We start from the raw sequence: 18009 nt of genomic DNA on the forward strand, positions 1-18009 counted from the left end.
AAGTTGTTTTTTTCTCGTCGAGGTATTCTGAACACGTGTCCAGGCTGTCCTTCAGGCTTGTTAGACATTCGGTGGTTACAGTTTGTCCAAGTTTAATTATAAACTGTATAAACGAGGAAAGAAAATGATTGAGTTTCAGGGTGTGTTAATGCAACAACTGCCCTTTATGAGTTTAACTTACACAGGTCTGTCTCTGTATGACCTACCCTTAGTCACACTGGTAGTATAACTAACATTTATTAATGACAAAAGGCACGTTTACATTTTTATGTTCAGTTGTGTTTGTACTTTCTGTTTCCACATCGTTTGTCATATCGAGAGTCTACCTTATGAGTTTGGTGGGAATATGAAATGAAGCAGTGTATATTTTTGCAATCTTCCCAGATAATTATGTTGTGACTGATCACGGAGCCTGTGTGCGGACGTGCAGCGGCAACACATACGAAGTGGACGAAGGAGGAATCAGGAAGTGTGCCAAATGCGATGGACTGTGTCCAAAAGGTAGGAGGTTAAGCTGCTATTGTGCAACCTGGAGACACATTTCGTACCATGTGCAAAAATACTGTCTGTAGTGGTGGATCTAAACTAACATGGTCATGTCTGTGACAAATGCATCCATGCTGTGCAACTTAATCTTCAGATTAAGTTTTTACTTTATTGTATTTATGCATATAGCAGGTATTGCCTCTACAGACTCAAGACTCTCACATCTGTTAAATATAATAATGTTAGTAAAATGTTAGTAATTTGGTAGCAAGCGGCACTGCTTTATGCTAAGCTACAACTGGCAATCTTTTCAACTCCTGGCAAGAAAGCTAGCATGTGTTTATTTTACACAATGCCAAAGGGTTTATTTAACTTACAAATTCTATTGTGGTGTTTTAAATATTATCATAGATCGTTGCAGATAACTTTAGTTTGTAGGCTTTATAGTTACCTGATGTGAGTAGTTCCACCCTGACCTACTTTTCGAAAGGAAAGGCCTAGTATATATGAAGGTTGCGACCAATTAAACACCCCTCCCCTTCTCAACATAGGATAAACTACAGTTGCTACCACAAAGTTGGAAAAATGCAAAAGACCTCCTCTAGACCAAGTGAAACCGTTAAAGCTAATGTGCAAGTGTGCAAAACTGCAATGTCTGTGTAACCTCAGGAGGCTAGCGTATTCCAGCTTCCTCAGTGTCTTTGGACCTGGCATTCACATGGATGTTACTTAGATATGTACCACCCACCCGGACCAGACCAGACACCCCCACCCCATAGCAATGACACTCCTTGATGGCAGCAGCCACCCCCAGCAGGATGCAGCCTGACACAGGCACAAAACTAGTTTAGGAATCAAGAAACATGGAAAATATCACAAGGTGTTGACCTGGCGTCCAAATTCACTAGATCCCAAACTGATCAAGTATCTGTGGGGATGCACTGGAACAAGCCTGATCCGCAGAGGGATCTCCATTCAACCCGTAGGACCCAAAAGCCCCCACTAACAGCATCCTGTTACTAGACCCATGTTCACCCATAATGTTATGGCTGATCTGTGCATTCATAAAAATTATAATGAATGTAGAATTACATTCCGTTTTTGGTCATAGATCTGTCCACCATGTGGCTAATTCCCATTAGCCATAAAGGCACTACAAGCGTAATGATCTGTTTTACTTTTAATATTTCAAATGTTTCTTCTGATAAAACTCATCTGAACACGACATCCAGCCCTGGGTTCTTATTTCGTCAACTGTTCACAGTGTGTAATGGACTTGGAACTGGAGAGCTGACTCACACCTTGTCTATCAACGCAACCAACATTGACTCCTTTAAGAACTGCACCAAAATCAATGGTAACATCGCCATCATCCACACGTCGATTTATGGGTAAGTCATTAATTGCATTTGTGCCAGTCTATATCAACTACAATAGAGGGCGAACCACCATTACCATTAATCAATAACATGTATGTTTTATTATCTATAGAGACACATATACCAAAACGCCAAAGATGGATCCTGCACAGCTTGATGTGTTTAAGACCGTTAAGGAAATTAGTGGTAAGGCTGCGTCAGACCTGAGCAATGCATTGCACAATAAAACTGCCCATTTAACAGTTTCACAATTAACAAAGCATTTGTTGCCACAGGTTACTTGTGGATTCAAACCTGGCCAGAGAGCATGCGCTCACTTAGTCCTTTTGAGAATCTGGAGATCATTCGAGGAAGGACTAAACGGTATGTTCCTCGTAAAGATCTTCTGCTTGTTTTTCAAGAGTTTGATTATTATTCAAGACTACAATAAAATCTTTCTCAATTATTTTTTTTTTTTGTCGTGTCTTCCTGTTCCGCCTTTCCCTTGCGTAGTGGGAGCCGCAGTGTGGTTATGACTCAGCTCGGGATCGACTACCTGGGCCTTCGCTCGCTCAAAGAAATCAGCGATGGAGACGTGGTCATCATTAAGAACCAGAACCTCTGCTACACCAACAAAAGACACTGGAAGAGGCTCTTCAGATCCGATAGACAAACTGCGAATATTGACGAAAACGCCAATGCAACCGCGTGTGGTAAATTTAGCTTTCCCCGCAAAAAAAAAAAAAAAAAAAAATCAGTGTTTTTGTAACTTTTGCTTACGCACGAGCCTGATTTAATTCATGGAGCCTAATGTCAAAATTGGATAATTGTGAAGGGAAAGATCCCTCCTTGAGCTTTTATGTTTGGTTTCAGCTCTGAGGAACAACACTTGCGACAGGAAGTGTACCACAGACGGCTGCTGGGGCCCTGGCCCAGACATGTGTTTTGCCTGCCGTGACTACAGCCGTGATGGGAGCTGTGTTGACTCCTGCAACATCCTGGAGGGGTAAGGGAGGACTGTGTGTTTGACTGCCTTTTAAGCTCTGAAATGTACTGTTCCTTATTTTAGACAAACAAACAAAGTGTAAACCTCAGATCTGTGTGCTCGGCAGTTGGCTCCTTCAAAGTCTATTTTCATAGTGAGCATTTCCAGACCGTGACACTAGATGAGTTTGGGGATTATTGAAAGAAATGCTAAGACCAAATACGATCCAAGGTATTTTGAGGTTAAATCTCCAGTAGACGTAAGACAAACACTGTAGCACAAATGGCACATTCACTCACATCTGTTTATCTTTGGAGATTTCTGTCAAACATTGAATCTTGACATGCTTACAATTTAACTTCTGCCCTCAAAAAAAAAAAAAAAAAAAGTGGGGGGTGGGGGGTGGGGGGGCGAGAACTCCACCTCACATGTTACTGTTTGCAACGAGACGAGCCAGCGGGGACAGTCTGTCAGCTTTGTTATTGTTTTTGCAGAGAGCTGCGGGAGGCCGTCCTGAATAAAACCTGCGTGGAGTGTCACCCCGAGTGTCAGCGCATGAATGGGACCGAAACCTGCAGCGCGCCCGTATGTGTCTCCAAACTAATATTACAAACAAAACACTTCATCCGTCTGAAATCAAAGAGCGGCGCAAATGAACACTTACGCTGCATGAAATCCTCTCCAGCAGTGTCAGTGCTGCCAATTACTCCGTCAACAGCGGCGTTAACAGACCATGATGCAGTGCAGCCACAAGGCATGTTGTGCTTTGAATAAGGGGTGTGACTGTTGATCTAATATCTTCTTTTATATTCTTATGATCCCATCTTAAACAGAAAACAAGTTAAGGCTTCTTCTTTTTTTTCTTTTTTTTGGAAAATAACGGGGAAATATAAGGCATTATTATAAAAAGAAAAAAAAAAGCAGAGAAACACCGGTTAAGAAAGAGGATTTAGGGCTGTTATTAAATTACAGCTGTTGCAAAAGGTGTATGAGAGGACTGAATTGTCTTTTTCACCGGCCTAAACCAAAAGCACACAGCGTTAGCGGGTTGTCATTGCCTAACGTTTGCTTCTTTATGAGCAAGACGGATGCGGCCCGCTTTGAAAAATGACTATGAGACAGCGTGGTTTACATAATATTTACAATTCCTTTCAGTAGGGCTGTAAACACCATGAGTCTTTTTTTTTTTTTTTTAACTTTCAGGGTTCTGGAAACTGTTCGAAGTGCGCCAACTTTAAAGATGGACTCTTCTGCGTGTCCCGCTGCCCCCAGGGCGTGCCGGGGGAGGACGAAACGCTGGTGTGGAAGTACGCGGACGACATGAAAGTGTGCCAGCTGTGCCACAAGAACTGCACTCAAGGGTAAAAAACGCGTTGTTGACTCGACCTGAGAAGTGGCGCCTGCGTTCCTCGGCGCTGCCAAACTGTCTTAATAGGGGATGCAGAAAACCTCTTTCCAGGCCTGAAGGTCAGCTGTGGTTCCTTTGGCATGGGCTGGATAGGAAGGTCTGCTCTCGAAATGAGGCAATTCTTGCTGAGATTATTGAACTCGAACCATTTAGAAGACCAAGATTGCTTGTGTTAGTGCATTCTGTTCCACTTACAACAAATAAGATGTCTTCTACATTCTTTATTCTTGTTTTCCGAAGCATGCTAGGATTTCGCGGACTTCACATATTTATTTTATACCTTCCAGCGCTCCATTAGTTCCCATTTATTTCAGCGTTCAGCTTTCAACCTTTTAGAACAAAAACCATAACGATTCCGACAGAACTGAAAGCAGACTTGATCTTCGCAATGACATACAGTTGACATTCAGCCACCGTGGTTTCCTCATGACTAACTAAGGAAGTGGTTCTGGGATACCCTTTAAATATCACTGAAAGCAGATCTGTATGCTCTTGGAGGAATATGATCCGTATTTCCATCTCTTTTCGGCAGTTTGGTGTTTTCATAAGTACATCACATGACTACGTGGAAATAAACAGTCCCCGGATGACCCCCGGTGATTGATTCGTCCATTCAGAGTATTTAGTCTCGTAGGCTTGAAGCAAATTAGAGAGAGGACTCGGATGCTTTTACCAGGGCAAACTAAATCAGATATGTTGGGAAATGTTTAGCCAGAGTAATTGACACTGATGGACACTGATGGCATTGTGTTGTTTAGCGTCACAGGAAAAAGGCTTTACGTTCATTTTGGTTTACATTCGATCCTTTTGATTTTTTTTTTTTTTTTTCCCCACAGGTGCATTGGACCCGGTCTCAAAGGCTGCCATATCAAAAGGTAAATACAGTATCACAACTGACAGATGCTGCAGCCTTTACCTGAGTCAGAGTATTTGTGTGGTAACCTCATTAGTCCTTGTTGACTGAATACACAAATGTGCGCCGTTTTCTACCTGCATTCTTAAACCAGCTCGGTTTGTCTTTCAGTCCCACTGGTCTCTCCATGGTTGCGGCCGGCGTAGTCGGCGGTCTGCTGGCTGTCCTCATCACGGGCCTGTCTGTGTTTGTGTTGCTACGCCGACGCCACATCAAGAGGAAGAGGACCATGCGCAGGCTTCTCCAAGAGAGAGAGGTGAGCATGCACGAACACACCAAGCCGGATTCATTTACACATAACAGTTTCTTATTTTTCTTCTTATTATTATTATTATTATTATTATTCTTTGCAGCTGGTTGAACCTCTCACTCCAAGCGGAGAGGCGCCCAACCAGGCTCTGCTGCGGATCCTGAAGGAACCCGAGTTTAAGAAAATCAAGGTGCTGGGATCGGGAGCTTTCGGTACAGTCTACAAGGTAATGGCATGCTCCAGGTTTATTCAGCTCCAGTGCTGAGCTTTACTGAAGCCGGAGCAGCACCGTCTGCACCGAATCCACAGAACCAACACCCATCAGTGTTCTCCCTCACTTACATGTGTTGTCAATTTTTCAATTAGAAGGCAGATCTCACATGCATGACTGACTCCACTCTCACTTTCAGCGCTCTTGGTAAATCACTTCTAGGGATATCTGTTTATGCAGTGACATTGCAGACCTCATCTTCCTGCTCGGGAAAAAAAAAATCAAAAAATCTGGTCTTTTCAAGGTTAACAGTTTATTTTAGTGTTGGTTTTAGGTTAGGTTAAATCCCCAGAGAGAGAATGTAAGTCAGCTCAGTGTTCCTCTGCACAAAAACAGACGTGTGGTCTTGAAATGTTCCGTCTTTATGAGGACCCGTGTCAGTTTTAGACCTTGATGATGAGGACGTTTTATGTGGACCACAGTATCGACTAGAAATAGACAGCCAACTGGCAGATTATGATATTTGCACATATGCTTGTGTGTGTGTTCACGTGATCATTCAGGTTTACTCACTCACGTCCTGTGTCTGTACAGGGCCTGTGGGTTCCGGAGGGAGAGGACGTGAAGATCCCGGTGGCCATCAAAGTCTTGAGAGAGGCCACATCACCTAAAGCCAATAAAGAGATCTTGGACGTAGGTTCACTGTTGTAATTTGTTAATTTTTAAACTCCATGCTTACTGAGTAAAAATAAAACCATTTGAGATGTTATTTCCCAACCTCCTTCGGTTACTATAAGTGTGTGCTGCTGACAGGAAATGAACCTGTGTAATAATATAAATATGTTCTTTTGTTGTTGTTTTTTTTTTAGTAATTGTAACTTCTTTTAGCTTTATTGCAAAGAGAGTGGCTGTCAAGGCTTTGCCAAGTTTCAGTTCTGCAGCGTGTCTCCTGTAGTTTATAATCTTGTTTGAAACTGACGGCCACTTGTTTTCTTTGTAATGTGTCATGCTGGATGGTGACCCTCTTATAGGAAGCGGGATTAATGCAGTGGAAGAGTGTGTGTGGGCGTTTGTGTGTAATCCAAGGCTGAGGTATTCTGAGAAAGAAATGCAGCCCCGGAGCCACGCTGAGAAACCAAGCAGACGAATGTGCATCTGAGATCCTGTGTGTGTGTTTTTGTTTTTTTTTGTGGTTTGCTCAGTCACGGTGCACCTGCACGCCGCTGCGGACGCACATGTCCTCTGAACTTCGTGACCTGAGGGCTGCCTTGCGTCTTTTAGTGGGAAAAGATGAAATGCTTTGGAAACCTCTGGGACGGAATTACAGAGCTCATGGCAGAGAAGTGGTTATTTACCAAACAATGGCGACGCTGTAATAATCATGCAGAAAATATTTGCAATGCAATTAATGGACTCTTGACAGGAAACTTACTAAATAAAGCTCAGTCTGAAGTGCTGATTACCGGCCAGTGCCGATTATCCCTGAGGCTTTTTCTTTTAAGTCGTTTTTGTGATGACTGAGAGTTTCCACTCACAGGCAATAAAATGGAGTTGGCTGTGTATTACCGCTGCTAAGAAACACATCACCTAACTCTCTGCAAATTTCCTAAACTGGGAAGATAAATGTGGGGACTTCTATCAGCATTTACATGAAAGATGGAAAATTCCTTTTTGTTTACTTTGCGCCTTTACATCCATCACTTTTTATTAATTTCCCCAAGCAGAACTAAACTTTTTTTTTAAATTCCTAATATCAGATGACGTTATGTGTCCGTCTGCACGTTACAGGAAGCGTATGTGATGGCCAGCGTGGAACACCCCCACGTGTGTCGTCTGCTGGGAATCTGCCTGACGTCCACGGTGCAGCTCATAACCCAGCTGATGCCTTACGGCTGCCTGCTGGACTACGTCAGGGAGAACAAAGACAACATCGGCTCCCAGCACCTGCTCAACTGGTGTGTGCAGATAGCCAAGGTAAGCGAGGAAGCCCACGCAGGTGTCGGGTTACGTGGTGCGTTCAGTACGAGTAGGTTGGAGCCGTATGTCGGCGAGGTATTTTTTTTAATTTTGTTTTATTTTTTCCGGTGTTGCTGATGCATGTCAGCAGAGGAAGTCATTTTTTGTGTGGAAAGTAGTCCGGGATTGAGCATTTCAGCGCTCTTAGGCCCTATGCCGTGACTTATAAAGCAATGTTTCCACGATTCCAGACATATCAGGCGTCCAGTGAAAGCGCTGCTCTTACGTAATGTCCTGCACTTCATCGCTTTTGTTTGACTAAAGGGTATGAACTACCTGGAGGAGCGCCACTTGGTGCATCGTGACTTGGCAGCCAGAAACGTCCTGGTGAAGACTCCTCAACATGTCAAGATCACAGACTTCGGGCTGGCCAAACTCCTCAACGCAGACGAGAAAGAGTATCATGCGGATGGAGGAAAGGTTGGTTCGGGGCTAGGATTGTGGATCTGCACACGTGTAACAACTATTAGGCCTAAAAATACACCTTAAAATAACAATCTTATTTGTGCATCATTTGTTACGAATGTTCGTTGGACGGATGACTTCCTGATAAATCAGCTCTGTCTTTGCACTTCGTTTTGCTCCAGATTGCATCTTATGTAAGCAGTGTACTTTATAAATAGTTCCCGTCAGTGAACTAAGTTTGAAGAGAAATCACACACGGTACCTGATACTTTTCTTATCATTACTTCATTAGGGACAGTTTTTCCTTACTGAAAAACACTCATTTGCCTTTGTCTGCATGGTGGCCTATGCAGCGCGTCTCAGATGTACTATTATTATCATATCAGAACATTATATATAAAATAATAATAATAATAATGAAACAAATGTCCTGATAATGAAATAAAATATTCAGTTTCAGCCATTCCCTTCTTTCACTGCATGGAAATTTCCGACTACAGTGAAGCGTGCTGCAGTTTATTTTCCAATAAATGAGTAGACGTGGATGGAAAACCTTTAGCCTGAGAGTGAATGTTATTGTTCTGCCGCAAATTATTTTAGGATTCACGTGATGTTCTTTATTTGATGGTGTCCTCCATCCTACTTCTCATCTCCTGCAAACTGCTCCTAAAGTATCACTTACTGTACGTGCCTGGTTTTCATTTCCTAAATTGAAGTCTATTTTAAATATTAGCATTTTCAGTCATTTGATACTAAAAATTGGCTTTGGCTTTTGAATATTGCAATTGTGCACCACTAGGTGACAGTGTAAACACCTTTGAGTCATAGAGACACTGGGGGAGAAGATTCTGCGGTGTAACTCTGTGGGGCGGATGTGCCGCGTTGAAATAAATGTCTTATTTTCCCCATTAACGGGCCCAGAAATGCTGCCAACGTCTGTCAATATGTAACAGGCCCTCGCTCAACTATCCCAGCGTCGACCTACTTTAAATATTTTAAATGAGCCTGTAAAATGCTTTGTAACCCAATCGCCTCATCAGTCACAGAGCTGTGTTTACCTTCTCCTCAGTCTCTGTGATCATCCATCGCCGTTAAAAGCTTGAAATTACTCAGACAAATTATAAATACTAAAAAAATAGTGGAAATGAAACCAGGCTTACTGCTATTTAATATTATCATTATAACATTTGCACGCTAGTTCAGGTACGTTTTAAACTCGGAACAGGCCGCTTAAATCTGCACTTTTTTTGGTGGCCATATTAACTTAGTAGTAGTAACTAAGTGTGTATAAAGAGACTGCTTTTGATGGTAAATATCTCAAGGGTTTGCATTATATCTCACACAGCATGCACACAGTGATGTACTATACATGCAGACGTTTCCATGCATCATATTAAGTGCGCATATATCTTACATTTTCATATAACAGTGGTTTTTGCTCTACAGGTACCGATAAAGTGGATGGCTCTCGAATCTATCCTGAACAGAACTTACACTCACCAGAGCGATGTATGGAGCTACGGTAAGCCCCAAAAAGGCCTTCAAGTTGTGAACTAACCCCCACCAGGCAGAACAGTGCATGCAACGTCCCAGTGTGAGCTCCAATCCTCACGTAGCTTGAGATGTGTAAAACAGCTGAGCCTCTGTTCTCCTGAGAACTGGTGACAGTCTCACTGGAGAAATATTTATTCGTTACTAGATGAAGTGTTTTAATGGCAAGCGAGGCGGAGAGGGGACAGTCGTTCTGACGTTTCCGATGAGATGTTGTTTTTGGACTTTAATAAGGCTTGTCAACATGCTGAGCCGGTAAATGAAAGGAAGAACATCTTGCCAGTATCTGTGAATTTAAGACACAGGTAGAACACACCTACACAACGGCAGTCTCAGATGGACAATTTCACATCAGAGCAGATTATTTCCTCAACCCACATAAACTGTTTTTCCAGCCCGGGAGGACACATATGCACAGATGCCTACACACAGACACACACGTACACGTACACACACACATGCAGAAACCAAACACAGCACAGATTTTCTGAGCGGGCCAGCTTCCAAATCTTTGCTTCCCAAGGGCTTGAAGATGCCTTCCGCTCAATATGGCAAAAGCATCAGCAGACCCTGGCAGAAGTGACGGGCTTCCTTTCCTCCTTTTCCCTTCTTCGGTTCCTCCAACACAGAGATGCATCCTGCTCACTCCCACTCTTGCAGGCAGAGCCAATTTGTCAACATAGCTATTTTGATACTGTGTGATATTTGAGAAGTGCACATCCTGTCACTCTCGTTTTTCTCTTTTATTGGGAGCAAAGCAAAGTGAATGACAGCTCATCAGACCTGACATTTACCAGCTGTCCCCTTCCTCCGTGGCGTAGGTGTAACAGTTTGGGAGCTGATGACATTTGGGACCAAACCGTACGACGGGATCCCAGCCAGCGAGATAGCCGGCGTTCTGGAGAAAGGGGAGCGTCTGCCGCAGCCACCCATCTGTACCATAGATGTCTACATGATCATGGTGAAATGTGAGCTTGGAGGAAGGCTAATGTCTAAAATGAGCCGCATAATTTACAAGGCATTTAGTTTTTGCATTTATTATACTGGTTAATTCCAAGTAATGGAAGTTCCAACGTCTTTTCTTTTGTCTTGCAACACAGAGAATTGATTGTTGTTTGCAGACTGGTTCCCTGAAAACCTCACTTTCACTGTACAATTCTGCTTGTGTCACACTTTTAAGCCAACATTCACACTTTTTTTTTCACTGCTGATGCCTCGGTACAGGTTGGATGATCGATGCAGACAGCCGGCCCCGTTTCCGAGAACTGATAGCCGAGTTCACCAAGATGGCTCGGGATCCGCCCCGTTACCTTGTCATCCAGGTACGTTTTAAACAGGCCGCTTAAACCTGCACTTTTGTTTTGTTTTTTGTTTTTTTGTTTTTTCTGGTGGTGACCTGCAAATGATGTATGACATCCACAAAGCTGAGTCAGATATTTCTATTTCAGGGCGACGACCGCATGCACCTACCGAGTCCCACGGATACTAAATTCTACCGCAGCCTGATCAGCGGGGAGGATATGGAGGACGCCGTGGATGCGGACGAGTACCTGGTGCCGCAACACGGCTTCTTCAGCAGCCCGAGCACCTCCCAGACCCCGCTGCTTCACTCTAAAGTAAGCTCCTTCATGAGAAATGGGCGCAGCTGAAGGTTTTGGATCCGCTTCGCATGTCCGTCAGAACTGGGTGTTGCCACAACATTTATCCTTACACGGGAAAATTAGACAAAAATACGTTTTTCTTTTCAATCCAACAAAAAAATATTCGGGCCTATTTCTAGCTCGATAAACCTTTTACTGCTACACCACTGGTCCGCTTTAAGCCAAAGTATGGCGCCGTCGTCACATAATTGAAAAAATAAAAGCAGGGAAACAAAAATAAAAGCGCTGAATATCAAAACAACCATATTGAGTCTGTGAAGGCTGCCTGCATGTGTGTAATATGTCCACAAGATGGCGCAGTTTCACTAAAATCTCATCCCAATATTCCTGTGACCATCACATGATATATATAGTAAACCTGTGCTGTGATTAATATATAAGGACCTAAAGATGCAAATGTTCTAAACGGCAGAGGCTCAACCAAGAAAATTAGAAGTAAAAAAAAAGCAGTAAGATCCGTAAGATATATGCAAGAAAAATACTGTAAAATACTGCAGCTGTTCGTGTTCCTCACATTCACTTCTAATCATAACAAGTTTTTACACAAATCCGACAGCCTCGGCCTGAATATCGTCACCGTCTTTTAGTCTTTAAGCTTTCATCACGCAACGAGTCGGCTAAACTCATTATGTGCCGAAATGATGATACCTTCACCGCAAACACACACGCCAGAGTCGCTCACACTGACCTTCTTTGTCCAAACAGTGAAAGAGGGAAACCAGCTGCTCTGGAGGCAGCGTGGAGATTTGTTTAAGAGGAAGAAGAAGAAGAAGAAGAAATTTGCGCCGCACGCTCCTGCAATGCACACTTCAACTTAAACTACTGCTTGATATTTTATCCGTGGCTATTTTAAATGTGCGCTTGGGGAACTGCGATTTCTGCATAAATAATTGCCTCGTGAGTCACAGTGATTTTTTGGCTCATTGAGAGCCGTTCACTTCAGTCAGCGGAGACGACGGCAGCTGCTCAACTGAATCAGGGTGATCAAATCGGTGATGAGAATTTAACTAAGCGTGACTCTCCCTACCTGGTCTGAACCCTCCTGGCCTCGTTCTCTTTAACTGTCCTGTCGTGACCCGGCCCAGTTGCGCTCCTTCAGCAACTTCTCTCCCACGTTTCCTCCCAGTTGCCCTTTGATTGATGAGAACGGAGCGCGGAGATCTCTTCTACTTCAGGTTCAGTGAAGGCCATGCGTAGGCATGGCTCCTCTACCTGGGATCGTTGCCGACCACTGACAGCCTGGTTAACCTGTATGAGCTTTCAAGTTTGATTAACTTCACAGGCAACCGGGCGCTCTTTGTCCAGTGAAACGTCAGGAAGGGGACTGCTTTTGTAATATCGCTGCGTGTCCTGTCGAGAATCGTATTTTACAGATGGCTGCTCCTCCAGCATATATAATTTCCTTTACTTGTTGAAAGTAATTGCATTGCCACAGTTGTCACTGCTCTTTTTATTTGCCCGGCTCTAACTTGAGAGACTGATTGACACAGCGAAGCCTGCCAGATTGGTTCAATGATTACGAATCTGCTTAGTGGACATTTATTTCTATTTTTATCCCCATCAACTTGTCCTGAGGATGACAGCTATTAATTATACAACTTAAAGGGAGCTTGCTCCAATCAAAGAAGCTTTTCCGTGAATCACAGCAGTCAAAAGAAACATACGTACTATGAGTGAAAGTGCAAGTCGGCAGTCATGGTATATCCAAAAATGCTGAAGAAAGGAAACTGGACTTACAGTAAATTATGCTGATAATACCTGACAAGTGACATTTCAAACGTTTACCTGCTTTATGGTTGTGTCATGGATGTATAATTGCAATTAAAGTTTGCTAAACCTATTTTTCAGAGCCTCAACAGTAGCACTGGAACTTTCAGCAGCAGAAACGGCTTATTGGTGAGTGACAATTCAGAAAAACTTGCTTTTCTTTTCTTTTTTTTTTTTTTTATTACTTTTCACTGTGAACGCTCCCAAAACTCTTAAAATCTTTATTTTATTTTTTTTATAGAATGGATTTCCAAGCAGAGACGGAAGCGTGGTTACGCGGTATATTCCTGACCCCACAGACAGACTTTCGGATGACGCCTTCCAGCCAGCTCCAGGCAAGTATCCTTCAACTTTAAGACCCCTCTGTGGCAGTTTAACGCCGTTCAAGAGGAGAGTCTTTGTAGACCTTTCAGTGAGTAGGGAGGACATCTGGTGGACGAGAGGCACGTTGTGCTGCATGCTGCATTTGCCGCGGTGCCGTCTAAGCTGAAGAACATGTGCCGTTCTTCCAGTGGATTTACGGCACCGCTGGTGCAGCGGCTGTATTTCAGAGAGGCTCTGGTGTGGGCTGTGTTCATGACGGCTTGTGTATCGTTTCCATCTACGTATCGCCTGTTAAAGTTGAGTTTTTTAAGTTGTGTTTTGGTGGGACTCGTGATTGAAAGTCATCCGCTGAACATCAACCCACACACACCTGCCTTTTCCTTTTCACAGTTCATAATGGAGCAGAATGCGATATCGTTATGTGCCACAACATACATGGTTTTTGAGGAGTGATAAATCCTCTTGTCTTGTAGGTTTAATTATTTTTTCTTGATGGGTTTTGTTGTCCTGCTGTAGCGGCAGTTAACTTTTTCAGTAGGAATCATGTTGACTTTCAATCAAATCATTTCTCTCTCGCTGGAATAACTACTTTCTTTCTTCACGTTTGCCCAACATGTGCTAAACATGGGGTGATGTGATGAGTTTCCGGGAGGGACAGAAACATTATGATAGCATAACAGTTCTTTGCTTTTTTTATAGAAATTTGAATAAAGCCTGTCGAGCTGACAAACTACGTCTCATGTAAATATGTCAGTTCCATTCTGTTTTATTCATATAGCACCAATAAAAATAATTGTCTCAAGACACTGAACAGAACTGAGAAGCTGAAATCCCCAGATCAATCACTAAGGCTGCAATGACAACTATAAAGTTATCTCACAGTATTGTTGTTTGCCAAAAAGCTGTCAGTGCCTTTACAGACAAGTAGTGTGATTTACTCGTTTGACGGTTGACTTGCGATGACTAAAACTCGTGAAATGATTTCAGACAAAATCCCAGAAGCCTTCGACTTTGTAAGTGTATTTGAACCAGTCCCTGCTCATGACTGCATTACAACATGAAACGCACAAAATGGTGGCTGCAGTTAGCTGCATCGCTTTAATAACATGTGTCTTTACACTGATTCATTACATGCTGTCCCAGTTTAAGAAAATATTGGAGTGCAGGAGTATTGGAGGGTTAGGGTTAGGGTCTGTGGATTAGGGTCAGGGTCTGTTGGTCAGGGCTAGGGTCAGGGTCTGCTGGTCAGGGTTAGGGCATAGGGGTTAGGGTTAGGGTCATGGTCTGTTGGTTAGGCTTGGGGCCAGGGTCCGTTGGCCAGTATTAGGGTCTGTTGGTTAGGGTTACCGTTAGGGCTGGGGTCTGTTTGTCAGGGTCAGGTTCTGTTGGCCAGGGTTTCGTTAGGGGTTAGGGTTGTTGTATGAAGCCAAGGGCCATTTCCCTACATCTCTGCACGGTCCCTAATATATGTTAATAATAAATGTTTTAGTTCTCTGCATTACCCAATGGGTCGCTTGTATCCTTACTAATGTCCCTATCTTTCTTACAGATTACATGAACCAAAATGGAGTCTCGGATGTGGTGAATCCAATCTACCAGCATCCAGGACCCCCACGCACCCTCCTTCCCACCATCTCTTCAGACGATACAGAGACCGAGTACCTGAACTGCTTTAAGAACGGCACCAACGGACCAGAATACCTCAATGAGGTCCCGTCCCAGGCCATCCTCCCGCTCAGCCCGAACGGCACGGTCCACAGCATTCAGAAATACCAGCCCCAGAACAGCATAGACAACCCCGATTACCAACAGGATTTCACCCCCACCTTCAAGAGCCACGCTAATGGACACATACCGGCAGCAGAGAACGCAGAGTACCTGGGTCCGGACTGAGTGGAGTAAAACAAGAAATAAGATACTTTTTCTGTTTCATTAAGAAAGCCGTTGATATATTGGCTGGAGAAGCATAAGTGGTACCATCCATTATCATATTATTCTGACGGAGACCTGCCGTGTTTGCATGCCTTCACGTTAAACCGGTCTCATTCCAAAGAATCTTTCCTTATCACCAAAGTACAAATGACTTATTCCTGATGAATGCAGGACGAAAGCTGAGTTATACGTCGTCAGTCGACCTTAGAGTTGCTGGAAAAGATACGCCCTCATGTCGTAAACCCTGTCAGGAAGCGAAAAAATCTCTAAACGTTATGCACAAAATACCCAATGTGATCCAAATGTGTCAGCGGAGGAAAACTATTAAAAGCATGTAAACGCCTCCATTTTTTAAAGAGGCAGAAGCTCTGTTGCATGAAACGGAAACTGGCAGCTCAACCCATAACAAAGCTTGAGGTACACATGTTGCAGACTGAGAACGTTTCTTCGCTGTGATGTCGAGAAGATTAAAGGGAGTGCGCAGCTGGTTCAAGTGTTGGATTCCTCAGTGGCCCGACGACACTCTTCCTGGGGGACAAGGAAACGTATAGAATGTATATTCAGCGTAAAGGGGAATACTGGTGAATTGTATCATTTAAATATGTTAAGTCCATGTACTAAAACAGTTCTGCTCTCTGCTCACTGCTCTAACCGTGGAACAGCAGTAAAGTAGTTTCTGCTTTCACACCCAGATGTTTCATATCACACCAACTATGCCGAGAATGTGACGACAAATAGAGCGAATGTGACTGTGGTTGCGTCACACTGCAGATTTTTTTTGTTGTTTTTTTGTTATTTTAATAGTTATGAACCTACAGCATATTTGTGTAAAGCCACAAAGTACGCGTCAGGTTTTTATCAGTATGGTTCACGAGTGTCACATACACACAGAATTTTTTTTTCCTTATTAGGAGAGAGCTTTTTCTTTCTTTCTTTTTTGTCGATACATAATGCTGGTTGAACTGTCTTAGAGTGTGTGAGTAACATGTTTAAATTTTATTGGTAGTAGCATTTCCTCTGAGGTATTTTAGAGTGGCGCTATGTCAGAAACCAAGGATGTTTCTGTTGTTTGTGGTCTATTATGAGACTTCTCTATATTTTTTTTTTTTATTATTATAATTTTTTTTTTTTTAAGCAAAAGTGTAGACTGTTGTTTCACACAGGGTGTTGACGCCATATAAATGAATCCGCTCCTAGCTTTAAAGTCGTATAGTCTTGCAAGAGCATTAATTTTGTAAAGTTTATTCCTAGTTTTAAGGGAATATACCAGTGTAGCAGCCTGAAAAGCCTACTTTTGCAGATTTTGTGCAGGTACGTGTACAGAAAACAGTGATTGTGCTGTAATATACCCCCAAATAGTCACCTATAATTTATACTCAGTACACGTTTGTGTCGTATCCTACCTGAATATGCACTTATTCCAGAATTGTGATCATTTCATTCAAAAGTGAACATGAATAAATCTTTTTTTTCTAAGCAAATATACGTTTGTATGTATTTTTTAGGTACAATACAGAGATACAGTCATTAACTTAGCGCTTCAGGCCTCCATGATCCAGTGAAAAAGAGGTGCACCACCACTGCAGCTTTGCACCAAAGTGTATGCTAAAGGTCGCTTTAGTTTTGTTTTAGCTATTTGTTAGTGTGTCACCAGGATATCACCACAGCGCATGACATGAAACCACCGCTGCAAGGAACTGAAAAGAGCTTGATTAAGCACCCGCATAGATTGTACATGTAATGTTCACACACCCCAAAACAGTGACTTTTAATCAGAACAGATCAAACGCCTTCTTTATGTGTCGTCAATCTTCACGTAGATAACTGACAATGTTCTTTGACTCGTAACAGAGGCACTCAAACTAGGAAGTTGTGGGTAATTGGGTCATTGCTTTGCATGCAAACGTTTGATATGAGGGGAGGAATGATATTCAGCTCTACAGTTATAGTGAGCTGCATCGTTTTAGAGCTGATAATTTCCTTCATGTGTAAGATCAGAAACCCGTATTTACTTGCCTACTTTAGCATCTTGAAGCAATTTTTTTGAATTCAAGTGACAGATCTTCATATTTTACAACAAGGTTTAATATGTTCAGATCTGTAAAGTTAAAAGTTAAGAATCTTACGTATTTCTCTGTAACACAAGTAGCCTGTTACTAAAATGTCAGTTACACTGAGACAGCAGACAAGTGGATGGTCTTTCACTGATAATAGATAGCTTAGCATTTAAAAACTCGGGTCACCGGCTTCATTAGCTTCATCAGCACTACTTGATTTGATGGGATTACTTTGACAGTTTCCTCAAACTTTGTTTATCATATCATAAACAATGAACAATGCTGTGACATACATACATACATACATGTGTCTGGAAATACATGATGGATCATTAAAGGTTGACTTTTTTGAAGCAAAACTGTCTCAAATTCACTGGTACGTGTTTCTTCCTCTTAGTTGGAAGGTCCTATTATCTGTTGACATTTTAAAAAAAAACAAAAAAATTAAAAGTCAATAAAAACTGCTCTACCGACTGATACCTGCCTGATAGTAAAAATGTCAGAAAAGACTATCTCTCACTGCTGTGCACAAACTACTGCAAGTGATCCAAATATATTTATGAAATAAATCTGCTAAAAGATGTAGAAATGTCTCAACTTTTAGTACCCTTGTAACAAGACAACTTCAAATGTGACCATGGGTTGTGAAGTCCCTTACAGTCATGATCTATAAAAAGCACTGATG

The 18009-nt window shown here is 42.6% G+C and overlaps 1 protein-coding gene across 1 annotated transcript in view; it reads left to right on the forward strand.

Annotated features, from left to right (window-relative positions):
• egfra (epidermal growth factor receptor a (erythroblastic leukemia viral (v-erb-b) oncogene homolog, avian)) overlaps positions 1-16748 on the forward strand; it is a 39985-nt gene extending 23237 nt beyond the window's left edge. The window contains exons 8-28 of the mRNA XM_047589119.1: positions 385-501; positions 1751-1877; positions 1978-2051; positions 2141-2228; positions 2358-2557; positions 2718-2850; positions 3324-3414; positions 4033-4190; positions 5074-5112; positions 5262-5406; positions 5504-5626; positions 6206-6304; positions 7400-7585; positions 7892-8047; positions 9479-9554; positions 10405-10551; positions 10808-10905; positions 11032-11199; positions 13093-13140; positions 13253-13346; positions 14885-16748. Coding sequence (XP_047445075.1) covers positions 385-501; positions 1751-1877; positions 1978-2051; positions 2141-2228; positions 2358-2557; positions 2718-2850; positions 3324-3414; positions 4033-4190; positions 5074-5112; positions 5262-5406; positions 5504-5626; positions 6206-6304; positions 7400-7585; positions 7892-8047; positions 9479-9554; positions 10405-10551; positions 10808-10905; positions 11032-11199; positions 13093-13140; positions 13253-13346; positions 14885-15228 — 2711 coding nt within the window. The 3' untranslated portion in view covers positions 15229-16748. The remainder of the gene's footprint in view (positions 1-384; positions 502-1750; positions 1878-1977; positions 2052-2140; positions 2229-2357; positions 2558-2717; positions 2851-3323; positions 3415-4032; positions 4191-5073; positions 5113-5261; positions 5407-5503; positions 5627-6205; positions 6305-7399; positions 7586-7891; positions 8048-9478; positions 9555-10404; positions 10552-10807; positions 10906-11031; positions 11200-13092; positions 13141-13252; positions 13347-14884) is intronic.
• Positions 16749-18009: the final 1261 nt, after the last annotated feature.

The sequence above is a fragment of the Mugil cephalus genome, chromosome 7 (genome assembly GCF_022458985.1).
Source record: "Mugil cephalus isolate CIBA_MC_2020 chromosome 7, CIBA_Mcephalus_1.1, whole genome shotgun sequence".
Classification (NCBI taxonomy): domain Eukaryota; kingdom Metazoa; phylum Chordata; class Actinopteri; order Mugiliformes; family Mugilidae; genus Mugil; species Mugil cephalus.